Source organism: Danio rerio, chromosome 22 (assembly GCF_049306965.1).
Source record: "Danio rerio strain Tuebingen ecotype United States chromosome 22, GRCz12tu, whole genome shotgun sequence".
NCBI lineage: Eukaryota > Metazoa > Chordata > Actinopteri > Cypriniformes > Danionidae > Danio > Danio rerio.
The window spans coordinates 36,877,976-36,894,383 of record NC_133197.1 but is presented as its reverse complement, the minus strand read 5'-3'; the positions used below and the strand labels follow the sequence as shown (position 1 = coordinate 36,894,383).

Sequence of the window (16,408 nt, the reverse complement as noted above, 5' to 3'; positions counted from 1 at the left end):
CTGGTGATTGTCCTGTCTCTACAGATTTGGTAAGTGAGCGACCAGTGCTCTTTGTTTATTCAGTTTGTTCGTATCGAACTAAGTTAACTATTGCACCGAGATAAAACACGCGGCTTTATGACGCTACCTGCCGAGTGCATCTAAGTTTACGGGAAATGCAGAGTTTTTTTTCTCTCATTCGCCGTGCGGTATTAAACATTGCATGAAAAATACACACTTAGAGCAGTTCCTCGAATCAAATATCTCGTTTGTCGCGAGGGGCATGAATGAATTCCCTAAATGAAAGAGCCAAACTGCAGTTAAAGTCCACCATTTAATAATTTGGCAAATAATTTGACTACAGATGTCCATGTAGGTATTTTGTAGGTATGTAGGTGTGTATTTTGACTCTGAAACTCGCGCGTACCCAAATAGACACTCCCACACCCTCCCACTTTACTTCCTCCGACACTCCCCCCTAAACAGAGCTGGACACGCCCACTTTGCTGACTTTTTCCAAAGTAGAGGTGTGAAAACACCCTGCTGAAACGAGGGGGTTTCATGGCCCTTTAACATTGCGAGCGGTAGTTAACAGTACAAGGAAGCGCCGGCGTCTTTCAAATCTGCGGTGTGAGGACATTTCGGTTTTGTATAATGACAAATAAAAGAAAAAAACGGTGAACAAAAAATAACTGTGTGCAAGCATTGTTTTACACGTATAACCATGACTGCACATCTGCAGCGCCATCACCCAGCAATATCACTGTCTGAAGGCAGGATAGAAGAGAAGGCAATAAAGTCCTCCAAATAGCAACTATCCCTCGCTGAATCTTTCCAGCAAACATACCCAACTGGTTCCGAGAGACATTTAAAATAACAATGGCAGTGTTATTTTAACGATCATAACGATGGTTTGTTCTGTAGACTATAAAAAAAGAAAAGAAAGCTCAAAAGTGCTAATAATTTTGACCTTAAAATGGTGTTTAAAAAACTAAAAACTGCTTTTTTTCTGGCCATAAAAAATAAATAAATAAATAAGACTTTCTCCAGAAGAAAAAATATTATCAGACATACTGTGAAAATGTTCTTGCTCTGTTTAACATAGTTTGAAAAAAAATTTAAAAAGTAAAAAAAATCAAAGGGGGGCTAATAATACATAATAATAATAATAATAATAATAATAATAATAATAAATACAAACAAACATAAAGATTGTTGTTGTGTTTCAGATGTGCTGGAGCAGGATGTAAGCTGCATCCCGAAGCCGCAGTGTCCCGAGCAGTGCACATGTGTGGATTCAGTGGTGCGCTGTAGTAATAAACACCTGTCCGCTCTCCCCCGCGGCGTCCCACTCAACGTCACCGAGCTGTGAGTGTTAACAGGACTCTTGGTGTCTTATCTGCCCTGCATTCAGGATGTTTATAAATCGTCTCTTTATCTTGCAGATATCTGGATGGAAACGTGTTTGTGTCGATTCCTCAAGAGCTCTCGGCCTTCAGACAACTGCAGCTGCTGTGAGTGTCGAACACTGTGCGCTCATTCACCAGTAAAGTGGTGGTCCACTACGATATCATGTTTTAAACTTTAGTTGATGTGTAATGTAGCTGTGTGAACATGAGGCAAGGCAAGGCTATTTATATAGCACACTTCATACACAGTGGCAATTCAAAGTGCTTTACATAAACAGGAATAAACGAGATAATAAAAAGTATAAAAAAAAATAAATAAAACAGATTAAAAAATGTGATAAAATAGTTATAAAACATTAATTAAAAATAAAATATAATAAATATAATAAAAAATATATATAATAAAACTAAAATGATAAAAAAAAGTCTATTTTAGTTCCTAAAAATAGAAACGCACCAACAATGCGCCTTAACACACCTCCTTTATAGACCAGCACACTCATGAGTCCACAAAGCAGCGCAAATGGATTGCCTATTTAAATAAGGTGGTGCAAAACATGAAAAATAGGGTTGCGTTGGTCTGAAAATCACGCCAAACACATCTTTCAACCTATTGCACCAGATGTATGATAGTACCCACAGCGACTAAAGCATGGCCCTGCTGAAAAATCCAGCTTAAACCAGCCTAGGCTGGTTGGCTGGTTGACCAGTCTGGTTTTAGAGGGGTTTTGGCCATATCCATGCTGGTTTCCAGCCATTTCCAGCCTGTTTTTTGGCTGGAAAATGACCAGCTAAATCCAGCTAAAACCAGCTTGACCAGACTGGTTTAAGCTGGATATAGCTGGTTTTGGCTGGACTCCCAGCTTGGCTAGGCTGGTCAAGCTGGTTTTAGCTGGTCATCTCCCAGCCTGATCAGCTAAGACCAGGCTGGAAAGGGCTGGAAACCAGCCTGGAAGTGGCCAAAACCCCTCTAAAACCAGCCTGGTCGACCAGCTAAAACCAGCCAACCAGCCTAGGCTGGTTTAAGCTGGATTTTTCAGCAGTGGGGTCACCAAACTTGTTCCTGGAGGGCCAGTGCCCTGCAGACTTTAGCTCCAACTCTAATCAAACACACCTGAACAAGCTAATCGAGGTCTTACTAAGTATACTTGAAACATCCAGACAGGTGTGTTGAGGCAAGTTAGAGCTAAACCCAGCAGGGACACCAGCCCTCCAGTGTGTGTTATTATTCATCGATGTCTGACTTATTGGAACTGGTTTATTTGTGCTTCATTCCAGCGACTTGAGCAACAACAAAATCAGCTCCTTGACCAACACGTCTTTCACCAACATGAGCCAGCTGACCACACTGTAAGCCCACAAACACACACACACACACACACACACACACACACCAACACACTCACGAGTACTGTACATAAATCCACTCACAAACGCAAACACATTTATACACAAACACACGTACACAAGCACAACACATTTATACACAAACACACATACACAAGCACACAAAAACAAGCACAACACATTTATACACAAACACACATACACAAGCGCACAAAAGCAAGCACAACACATTTATACACAAACACACATACACAAGCACACAAAAACAAGCACAACACATTTATACACAAACACACATACACAAGCGCACAAAAGCAAGCACAACACATTTATACACAAACACACATACACAAGCACACAAAAACAAGCACAACACATTTATACACAAACACACATACACAAGCGCACAAAAGCAAGCACAACACATTTATACACAAACACACATACACAAGCACACAAAAACAAGCACAACACATTTATACACAAACACACATACACAAGCACACAAAAACAAGCACAACACATTTATACACAAACACACATACACAAGCGCACAAAAACAAGCACAACACATTTATACACAAACACACATACACACACATACACAAGCACACAAAAACAAGCACAACACATTTATACACAAACACACATACACAGGCACACAAAAACAAGCACAACACATTTATACACAAACACACATACACAAGCACACAAAACAAGCACAACACATTTATACACAAACACACATACACAAGCACAACACATTTATACACAAACACACATACACAAGCACACAAAACAAGCACAACACATTTATACACAAACACACATACACAAGCGCACAAAAACAAGCACACACATACACAAGCACACAAAACAAGCACAACACATTTATACACAAACACACATACACAAGCGCACAAAAACAAGCACAACACATCTATACACAAACACACATACACAAGCACACAAAAACAAGCACAACACATTTATACACAAACACACATACACAAGCACACAAAAACAAGCACAACACATTTATACACAAACACACATACACAGGCACACAAAAACAAGCACAACACATTTATACACAAACACACATACACAAGCACACAAAACAAGCACAACACATTTATACACAAACACACATACACAAGCACAACACATTTATACACAAACACACATACACAAGCACACAAAACAAGCACAACACATTTATACACAAACACACATACACAAGCGCACAAAAACAAGCACACACATACACAAGCACACAAAACAAGCACAACACATTTATACACAAACACACATACACAAGCGCACAAAAACAAGCACAACACATCTATACACAAACACACATACACAAGCACACAAAAACAAGCACAACACATTTATACACAAACACACATACACAAGCACACAAAAACAAGCACAACACATTTATACACAAACACACATACACAAGCACAACACATTTATACACAAACACACATACACAAGCACACAAAAACAAGCACAACACATTTATACACAAACACACATACACAAGCGCACAAAAACAAGCACAACACATTTATACACAAACACACATACACAAGCGCACAAAAACAAGCACAACACATTTATACACAAACACACATACACAAGCACACAAAACAAGCACAACACATTTATACACACACACACACACACACACACACACACACACACACACACACACACACACACACACACACACACACACACACACACACAAACACACACACACACACACACACAAGCGCACAAAAACAAGCACAACACATCTATACACAAACACACATACACAAGCACACAAAAACAAGCACAACACATTTATACACAAACACACATACACAAGCACACAAAAACAAGCACAACACATTTATACACAAACACAAATACACAAGCACACAAAACAAGCACAACACATTTATACACAAACACACATACACAAGCACAACACATTTATACACAAACACACATACACAAGCACACAAAAACAAGCACAACACATTTATACACAAACACACATACACAAGCACACAAAAACAAGCACAACACATTTATACACAAACACACATACACAAGCGCACAAACACAAGCACAACACATTTATACACAAACACACATACACAAGCACACAAAACAAGCACAACACATTTATACACAAACACACATACACAAGCACACAAAACAAGCACAACACATTTATACACAAACACACATACACAAGCACACAAAAACAAGCACAACACATTTATACACAAACACACATACACAAGCACACAAAAACAAGCACAACACATTTATACACAAACACACATACACAAGCGCACAAAAACAAGCACAACACATTTATACACAAACACACATACACAAGCACACAAAACAAGCACAACACATTTATACACAAACACACATACACAAGCACAACACATTTATACACAAACACACATACACAAGCACACAAAAACAAGCACAACACATTTATACACAAACACACACACACAAGCACACAAAAACAAGCACAACACATTTATACACAAACACACATACACAAGCGCACAAAAACAAGCACAACACATTTATACACAAACACACATACACAAGCGCACAAAAACAAGCACAACACATTTATACACAAACACACATACACAAGCGCACAAAAACAAGCACAACACATTTATACACAAACACACATACACAAGCACACAAAAACAAGCACAGCACATTTATACACAAACACACATACACAAGCACACAAAAACAAGCACAACACATTTATACACAAACACACATACACAAGCGCACAAAAACAAGCACAACACATTTATACACAAACACACATACACAAGCACACAAAACAAGCACAACACATTTATACACAAACACACATACACAAGCACACAAAACAAGCACAACACATTTATACACAAACACACATACACAAGCACAACACATTTATACACAAACACACATACACAAGCACACAAAAACAAGTACAACACACATACACAAACACACATACACAAGCACACAAAAACAAGTACAACACACATACACAAACACACATACACAAGCACACAAAAACAAGCACAACACATTTATACACAAACACACATACACAAGCGCACAAAAACAAGCACAACACATTTATACACAAACACACATACACAAGCACACAAAAACAAGCACAACACATTTATACACAAACACACATACACAAGCACACAAAAACAAGCACAATACATTTATACACAAACACACATACACAAGCACAACACATTTATACACAAACACACATACACAAGCACAACACATTTATACACAAACACACATACACAAGCGCACAAAAACAAGCACAACACATTTATACACAAACACACATACACAAGCACACAAAACAAGCACAACACATTTATACACAAACACACATACACAAGCGCACAAAAACAAGCACAACACATTTATACACAAACAAACATACACAAGCACAACACATTTATACACAAACACACATACACAAGCGCACAAAAACAAGCACAACACATTTATACACAAACACACATACACAAGCACACAAAAACAAGCACATCACATTTATACACAAACACACATACACAAGCACAACACATTTATACACAAACACACATACACAAGCACACAAAAACAAGCACAACACATTTATACACAAACACACATACACAAGCACACAAAAACAAGCACAACACATTTATACACAAACACACATACACAAGCACAACACATTTATACACAAACACACATTTACTAGCACAATACACATATATGGGTGCACGCACACACACATGCACACAGACACACATGCAAACACACTCACAACAAGCAAAGCATGTTTGCACAACACACATTTATACATAAACACATGCATACACACACATGTACACATTTACATTCACACACAAACACATCAACACACTCACACATGCTCACAAAAGCATATATGCACTGATATACTCACACACACATTAATCGGTGTTGTGTGTTTGTTTATTTGTGTGTGTGTGTGTTGTGTTAGAGAATCTTAAGCTATAATATAACATACACACCCACCCACACACACAGACACCCACACACACACACACACACACCCACCGACCCACACATACACCCACCCACCCACTCACCCTCACACAAACACACACACACACACACACACACACACACACACACACACACACACACACACACACACACACACACACACACACACACACACACACACACACACACACACACACATGCATTGTCATTTGAGGTGTGTTTCTGCTAATGTTTGTGTGTTCCAGAATCCTGAGCTATAACGCTCTGCGCTGTATTCCTCCTCTGGTGTTTGGTGGTCTCTCGTCTCTCCGCCTGCTGTGAGTCCTGCTGTTTTCAGATCTTCATGAGTGTGTTTGTGTGTGTTTCTCTGCTCGTCATCTCCGCTCTTCAGCTCACTCTTTCTCCGTGTCCTGCAGATCTCTACACGGGAACAACATCTCTGAGCTACACCAGCAGATCTTCAGAGACGCCGCGTCACTTTCACACCTGTGAGTCTCACCTGTGCTCTTATATTCTCACACACTCACACGCAGAAATCACACTTCTGTCAGACACACAGCGCTTATAGCTGCAGTTCAGGAAGTCAAGTCATTTTTAGAAGTATTAGTATTCGGCTTTTTGAAGTGTGGGGAGATTTGTTTTGGCCGCTAATGAACACACCTGACCACTTTTATTAAAGCAAGAAAAATATCTGTGCTGTCAAAAAATGGATCACGATTAATCACAAGCAAAATCACAGTTTGTATTCACATTATATATATATATATATATATATATTAAAAGTGGGCATAGATATTTTTTTTTAATCCAAATTAATCTCACTGTAATCTTGGAATGAATCTAGATTAAAATGGCTTATTTGAATTCTGCTGAAGGCATTTAGAATATGTGTGCTGCCCAAGTCTTTGAGAACGGGTTTCTCAAACCAGGTGGCGCATTAGACCAGGGGCTCATCTCCTGTTTCCAAAATACATCACAAACTGCTCAGAGCACAGTAAAGTCATTTGACCAATCATAGGACAGTAGTCATCTAACCAATCATAGCACAGTAGAGTCATTTGACCAATCAGATCACAGTAGAGTCATCTGACTAATCAGAGCACAGTAGAGTAATTTGACCAATCAGAGCACAGTAGAGTCATTTGACCAATCAGATCACAGTAGAGTCATCTGACTAATCGGAGCACAGTAGAGTAATTTGACCAATCAGAGCACAGTAGAGTCATTTGACCAATCAGATCACAGTAGAGTCATCTGACTAATCAGAGCACAGTAGAGTAATTTGACCAATCAGAGCACAGTAGAGTCATTTGACCAATCAGATCACAGTAGAGTCATCTGACTAATCAGAGCACAGTAGAGTAATTTGACCAATCAGAGCACAGTAAAGTCATTTGACCAATCAGAGCACAGTAGAGTCATCTGACCAATCAGAGCACAGTAGAGTAATTTGACCAATCAGAGCACAATAGAGTCATTTGACCAATCAGAGCACAGTAGAGTAATTTGACCAATCAGAGCACAGTAGAGTCATCTGACTAATCAGAGCACAGTAGAGTAATTTGACCAATCAGAGCACAGTAGAGTCATCTGACTAATCAGAGCACAGTAGAGTAATTTGACCAATCAGAGCACAGTAGAGTCATTTGACCAATAAGAGCACAGTAGAGTCATCTAACTAATCAGAGCACAGTAAAGTCATTTGACCAACCAGAGCACAGTTTTCATCTGACTAATTAGAGAACAGTAGTTATCTGACTAATCAGAGCACAGTACAGTCATTTGATCAAGCAGAGCACGGTGAAGTCATCTGACAAATCAGAGCACAGTAAAGTTATTAGACCAATCAAAGCACACTAGAGTCATCTGACTAATCAGAGCACAGTAAAGTAATTTGACCAATTAGAACACAGTAGAGTCATCTGACTAATCAGCACAGTAAAGTAATTTGACCAATCAGAGCAGAGTCAAGTTATTTGACCAATCACAACACAATAGAATCATTTGACCAAATTAGAGCAGAGTAGCATAATTTTATCAATCAGAGCATAGTGTAATCATTTGACCAATCAGAACATAGCAGAGTGGAGTCATCTGACCAATTAGAGCAACAACGTAAAAGAGACACAATGATGCAAAAATGGATCACAGTGAATTAAAAGAAACATAAAAGTGTGAATAAATGGACAGAAATATAAGAAATGTCGTGTATTTTGATTTTATATTTGTCATATATGTTGATATTTCCATATCAGATTAGAATATGCATGTATTTATCCACTGCCTCATATGCTTTCTTGATCTGTATGCGTTTTCTGTGTGTTTCTGTATGTTGATGAAGGGCCATCGGTGCAAACCCGCTGTACTGTGACTGCCGGCTGCGCTGGCTCTCGGACTGGGTGAAGAGCGGGTACAAGGAGCCCGGCATCGCCCGCTGTGCTGGACCGCAGGGTATGGAGGGAAAACTACTGCTGACAACACCTGGAAACACCTTTCAATGCACAGGTGTGTGTGTGTGTGTATGTGTGTGTGTGTGTGTGTGTGTGTGTGTGTGTGTGTGTGTGTGTAGCAAAATATCTCTGGCCCAGCTCTGGCCCACACAATCAGCTTCTGCTTGGCCCATTTGCCGCAGTGAATTATGGTACATGTCTGGACCAAGTCTGGCTTCCAGACAAGGGCCAAACATGGACCAAATCTGGGCCAAGTCTTAGCCAAGTTAACTGGGCCTGAACTGGGCCAGATTTGTTGGTGTGTCACGACTGCAATGAATTTGATAAACCCATGAATTATTGAGCTTTAGGCGTGCTGTGGGCATGCTTTTTCTTGAAGTGACCTGATTGGTAGAATTTTTTTTTTTTTTTGAAAATAATAAAAATGTATTTTAAATGCGGGTCAAGGCAGGCCAAACTTACATGGCCCACATATCAATTATTAACATCTGGGACAAATGCTTCATTTTACATCTGGCCCAAGTATTATGTGCCGCCTTAAAGACAGTGCCACCTCTGCCAAATCAGGCCCATGTTTGGCCCACATGCTGTATGCCAGTGACAGATGAATGCCTGCTGTGCCAGATTTATGCCAAATCTGGGCCAGAATTCCTTGCTGCCTGGGATGTTATTAATCAGTGGAGCGTAGAGCCCTCTAACCAATTAGAGACAGCAGAGTCAACTGACCAATCAGAGACAGTAGAAACAATTGACCAATCAGAGAACATCTGGGCCATTCAACCAATTACAGCGGACTGGGTTATTTAACCAGTCACATCAGAGGAGAGTAATTTGACCAATCATAACACAGTAGAGCCATTTAACCAATCAGAGCACAGTAGAGTCATTTAACCAATCAGAGCACAGTAGAGTCATTTGACTAATCAGAGCACAGTAGTCAATTGACCAATCAGAGCACAGTGGAGTCATTTGACTAATCAGAGCACAGTAGTCAATTGACCAATCGGAGCACAACAGAATTATTTGACCAATCAGAGCATAGCAGAGTCATTAGACCAAGTGTGCCGCAAGCCTACGTTTGAGTGAAGGTTTCGGCCGTTAGATCGCCCCCTGGGGGCTGGCTGCAGTACAAGTCATAAAGCCCGCCTCCTCCGTGTTAATGAAGGAGACTTGAGCCCAAATAAAAAAAAATATTACACTTGCAATAAAATGTCCCGAAAGATAGTTCTAGTCGATTAAGGCACTGGTTATTGTGCTGAAATAGGTGCAGATCTTCATTTTTGTAAACAGTTTGTTTTTAGCAGTAATTTAATGCTGGGCGTGTCATCGTGATTGACAGCGGTGATTGACAGTTTCTCAAAGCGCGGCGTCTGAGCTTCGGCAGGAGACTGAAGTAGACTGAAGTGTTATTATTCGATTTCTGTGTTATTTTACTATGACAAAATGAGTTCAGCAGTAAACTATAGTTTCTGACATACATGATCCTGGTGGAACTCTGTTTATTCGCTAAGTTCAGGGCTTTTTTCGGGCTTTATTAGTTTGCTGATACACGCCTAGCCACCCAGATAGCAAAACACAGTTCCGGCTAGATTCTCGCCTGCCGGAGACTTATCTCTTAGAGCTCAGACTGACTAATGTTACCTCTGCTGGACCTACTCCGGATGCCTGGACTCACTACCCAATTCCAGCCCGAGTCAATCGAGCCAGATGCGGCGGCCGAGCGAGCAGGCGCTGCCGCATGCGAGCCGGAATCAGCCCGCGACGCCGCGACTAAGTTATGCGATGCGGCCTGGAGCTGGCGCGATTGAATATATAAAACCCTCATATTTGTTAACGTTATTACATCCATTTGTGTTGATATGACAGCAAACGCATGCTGAGAAGTTCGGGGGGCGTAGTTGATTTTACATAAAGCGTTTGGTTGGAAGCTCGACTCTGCTCATTTTCGCGGCTCCTCCTCTGGCTCCATCAGACAAACCTTCTGCGCATGTCAAGGCTCCAATTTCAGCAGTCTTTTGCGACAGTTTGTGCCCGTCAAGCAGGCGTTTTGCCCTCAAGGCGTTCAATGGGAAAAAGGGCTGTCGCGTCGTCCATATTTTTTACAGTCATTGCATTAGACCAATCAGAGCACAGTAGAGTTATTTGACTATTTGGAGCACAGCAGAGTAATTTGACCAATCAGAGCACAGCAGTCATTTAACCAGTCAGAGCACAGTAAAGTCAATTGATCAATCAGAACACAGTAAAATCATTTGACCAATCAGAGCACAGTAGTTATTTGACCAATCAGAGCACGACATTCATTTGACCAATCTGAACACAGTAGCTAATTGACCAATCAGAGCTCAGCAGAATCATTTGAACAATCAGAGCACAGCAGAGTCATCTGACCAATCAGAGCACAGTAGAGTCATTTGATTAATCGGCACCCAGTAGAGTCATTCGACTAATCAGAACACAGTAGAGTCATTTGACCAATCAGAGCTCAGCAGTCATTTAACTAATCAGAGCACAGTTGAGTCATTTGACTAATCAGAGCAGTGCAGAGTTTACTAACCAATCAGAGCACAGTAGAGACAATTCACAAATCTGAGTGGAGTTGTTCGACCAATCAGAGCAAAGTTGAGTCGTTTAACCAATCAGACTGAAAGGCGGGGGGGAGAGCAGATCAGCAAACTAACCGCATCAGGCACAGTGAGGCTGAAGCTAATGCTGCAGTGGAGATCTGGAGGAAATTCATGAGTTTTTGACCCTGCATGCATGTAAAGCTCCTGTAGGAGACGGACAAACCAACACTAGTGATGTCAAACAGCACAATGATAAGATCAAGTCAGAGAGTCAGTGTGTTCTCCCACAGGTCCAGTGGATGCGTCTGTGTCTGGGAAGTGCAGCCCGTGCTCGTCAAACCCCTGCCAGAACCAGGGCCGCTGCCACAACGACCCCCTTCACCAGTACAAGTGCAGCTGTCCACAGGGATACAAGGTGTGTTCACTACTGAGGGCACTTGAGAAGAGTACTGGAGAATATCTAACACACTCCAAAGCAAAGTACACTTTATTTCCTTTGATTTATTCCATGACAAACTTGGAAATTTGGAATTTATTATTAGAATAATAATTTATAATTTATTATTTTTAAAAAGCTAGAGATGTTTCACACTGTTAAACACACTGAGTAACATGCAGCGAGGGCCATGTGTGTGTGTGTGTGTGTGTGTGTGTGTGTGTGTTGTTGATGTTCAGGGCAGGAACTGTGAGCTCTCCATCAGCGCCTGTGAAGCAAACCCATGTGTGAATGGAGGAACCTGCAGACCTGAAGAGTCCAGAAGAGGATTCAGGTAAGACACACACGCACACACACACAAACAACATACACAAACACATATGTACATACCCACACACACAGACAAACAAACATTTACACACTCAAGCACACAAAAGCAAACACAAAAACAAACATGTGTCTACACAAAAAACAAGCAAAAACAAACACTCACACAGACACACACACACACACCACACACACACACACACACACACACACACACACACACACACACACACACACACACACACACACACAAAGACAAATATTCATAAAAACCAAAAAACAAATACACCAACACATATGTACACACACACAGACAAACGTGCACACACAAAACCAAACTCACACACAAACACTTACACACACACACAAAAACAAACACACACATACACAAACTAGAGCGCACACACACACACAAAACACAACACACAATCACACATGTCTAGTGTGTAACTTTCATGCTGTGTGTGTGTATGTCTGTTTGTTGTGTATGTTTTTTTTCTTTCTGTGTGTTCATGCATGTGTGTGTTTGTGAATGTGTGTGTCTGCAGGTGTGTGTGTCCTCTGGGTTTCGAGGGTCTCTTCTGTGAGCTGGACGTGGACGACTGTGTGGACCACCAGTGTGTAAACGGCACCATCTGTGTGGACGGAGTGGGAAACTACAGCTGTGTGTGTGCGCAGCCCTTCTCCGGTACACACACACACACACACACGATTACACTGCTGTTTATCTGTAACATTAGTGGCTGTTGTGTGTGTTTGTGTGTCTGTGTGTAATATGATTGGTGTGTGTTACAGGACAGAAGTGTGAAGAGTATGAGGAAGATCTCTGCTATCCTGGACAGAATCCCTGTCAGCGGGGCTCCACCTGTATACCCACCGTCAGCGGACCCAAGTAAACACACTGCTCTCATTCAGCTTACAGTCATATTCATTCATTCATTTTCTCTTCGGCTTAATCCCTTATTTATCGGTGGTCACCACAGCGGAATGAACCGCCAACTATTCCAGCATATGTTTTACACAGCGGATGCCCTTCCAGCTGCAAACCTGCACTGGGAAACACTCATTTACACACACACACACACACACACACACACACACACACTACAGCCAATATAGTTAATCAATTCACCTATAGTGCATGTGATTGGACTGTGGGGGAAACCGAAGCACCCGGAGGAAACCCACGCCAACACAGGGAGAACATGCAAACTCCACACCGAAATGCCAACTGATCCAAGCAGGGGCACCAGCGACCTTCTTGCAGTGAGGTGATTGTGCTACCTACTGTGCCACCGTGACACCCTCGTTCATTTATTTATATTTATTTTTATTTATTTGATTATTTATTAGTTATTACACATTACAAAAATATGAAATGCTATTAATGTGTGCAGTATAATAAAAAATTTTCAAGCATTTTTTTTTTTTATTTAATTTAATTTATATTATTGTTTTATTCACATTTATTCAATATTTACATGGGATCAAAAAAGTTCGTTATTTGTTTATTAATATGCTGTTGGCGAATACAATTCAGTTTGATTAATTTAATTATTTTAGTTCATTTAGTAAATAGTAATTACACAGTACATGATATTAAATGCTAATAGTAAGCGCAGAACAATTGAATTTTTTAATTGTGTTTTTATTTTTATTTTTAATTTATATTGTTATTTAAGTAACATTAAACAGGATCAAATTTATCCTTTTAATCAAATGTTATTTATTTAATTTAAATTTTATTTAATTTAAATTTTATTTTACTCTCTTTATACATTTATTGCATGCTATTACCATCAGTTGTGCCCAAAACTGACTTTGAAGTGTGTTTTTATTTTTATATTTAATTTATATTATTATTTAAGTTATCTTTTATTATTACACAGAATGGAAATAATTTAATTTAATTAAATTTAATTTAATTTATTTTAATTTAATTTAATTTTATTTTATTTTATTAATTTTATTTTACTTTCTTTATACATTTATTGCATGCTATCACATCAGTTGTGCCCAAAACTAACTTTGAAGTGTGTTTTTATTTTTATATTTAATTTATATTATTATTTATATTATCCTTTAATATTACACAGAATCAAAATAATTTTTAAATTTAGTTTAATTTAATTTAATTGTTTTTTAAATTTTGTTTTATTGAATATATTTGTTTATTAATAAAAATAAGAAATAATTTCTTTATATATTTGGATTTTTAAATGCCACTTTAAGCCCATTTTGCCTTCAAGTTAACTTCAAATGTGTAATAAAGACAAAATGCATATATCATATTTTTAAAAGTTACTTCTTTCATGCTCACCAAGGCTACATTTGTTTTTCTTTCCATTTGAATATAGTTTAAAAGATGTCTGATCCCGTAATTCATAGAAAGTTAGAAGGATCAAAAGTTCACTGTAAATAGAAATGTTGCGCACAGATGTCTCCGCTGTCACTTCTGATCAATGAACAGTGACCTCGCTCAACACAAATACTCATTTCTTTCCTAAAAATCAGAGTGACCCCAAACTTTTGAGTGGCAGGAGAGCCGTGTTTATCAACACTTCACAGGGAAGAAGAGGTGTGTGTGTGTGTGTGTGTGTGTGTGTGTGTGTGTGTGTGTGTGTGTGTGTGTGTGTGTGTGTGTGTGTGTGTGTGTGTGTGTGTGTGTGTGTGTGTGTGTGTGTGTGTGTGTGTGTGTGTGTGTGTGTGTGTGTGTGAAAAGCCTTGTTCTTTCAGCTGATGAATGTATTGAGCTGAATTACTGCACAGGAATGTCATTTCTATTCACTCACTCACATACAAACACACACACACACACACACACACACACACACACACGTTTTTTTCTATTCACACACGTTTATCTGCTGCTGCTGTCAGAAGACTGAAAAGCTGATTTTAAGGTCATTCACTTAATGAAACAAATGACACGTGTGACCGGTGTGTCTGTGTGTCTGTCTGTCTGCGTGTGTCTGTCTGATATTTTTCATCTTAAAGTTGGCATGAAGCGATGTGTCTGTGCACTTTATAATTTTGTAAAACCCCTCATAATTTTTAATCAAAAACCATAACCTTCCCACACCCACAGTCACACTGAATGCCATTTAGTTGGGGCTATCAGCTCTTTGGGGCAGAGCTATCAGTACTTTAGGGCGGGGCTATCAGTCCTTTAGGTCAGGGCTATCACCTCTTTAGGGCGTGGCTATCAGTCCTTTAGGGCAGGGCTATCATCTCTTTAGGGCGTGGCTATCAGTCCTTTAGGGCAGGGCTATCATCTCTTTAGGGCGTGGCTATCAGTCCTTTAGGGCAGGGCTATCATCTCTTTAGGGCGTGGCTATCAGTCCTTTAGGTCAGGGCTATCATCTCTTTAGGGCGTGGCTATCAGTCCTTTAGGGCAGGGCTATCATCTCTTTAGGGCGTGGCTATCAATCCTTTAGGGCAGGGCTATCATATCTTCAGAGAGGGGTGATTAACGTTTTAGGGAGGGACTATCAGTTCTTTATGTCTGGGGACATTCAATTCTTTATGTCGGTGCTATCAGCTCTTTAGGGAGGAACTATCAGTCATTTAGGTCGGTACTATCAGTTCTTTAGGTCGAGGCTACTACGTCTTTAAGTCGGGACTGTCAGTTCTTTAGGTGGGACTATCAGTTCTTTAGATTGGGAATGTCAGTTCTTTAGGTCGGGGCTACCAGTTCTTTAGGTCGGGACTACCTGTTCTTTAGGGAGGGACTATCCGTTCTTTAGGCTAGGACTACTAGTTCCTTAGGTCGGGACTATTTGTTTT

The 16,408-nt window shown here is 39.9% G+C and overlaps 1 protein-coding gene across 4 annotated transcripts in view; it reads left to right on the top strand.

Annotated features, from left to right (window-relative positions):
• slit1b (slit homolog 1b (Drosophila)) overlaps window positions 1–16,408 on the top strand; it is a 94,718-nt gene that overhangs the window by 58,308 nt on the left and 20,002 nt on the right. For all 4 annotated transcript variants that reach the window (XR_012397418.1, XR_011008164.2, XM_009296502.5 and 1 more), the window contains 10 exon segments: window positions 1,209–1,347; window positions 1,425–1,493; window positions 2,667–2,738; window positions 7,088–7,159; window positions 7,259–7,330; window positions 9,184–9,347; window positions 12,150–12,274; window positions 12,535–12,629; window positions 13,171–13,310; window positions 13,418–13,514. Coding sequence is in view for 2 of the 4 variants with exons in the window: in XM_009296502.5 (XP_009294777.1) it covers window positions 1,209–1,347; window positions 1,425–1,493; window positions 2,667–2,738; window positions 7,088–7,159; window positions 7,259–7,330; window positions 9,184–9,347; window positions 12,150–12,274; window positions 12,535–12,629; window positions 13,171–13,310; window positions 13,418–13,514 (1,045 nt within the window). In the remaining 2 variants the exon portion in view is untranslated.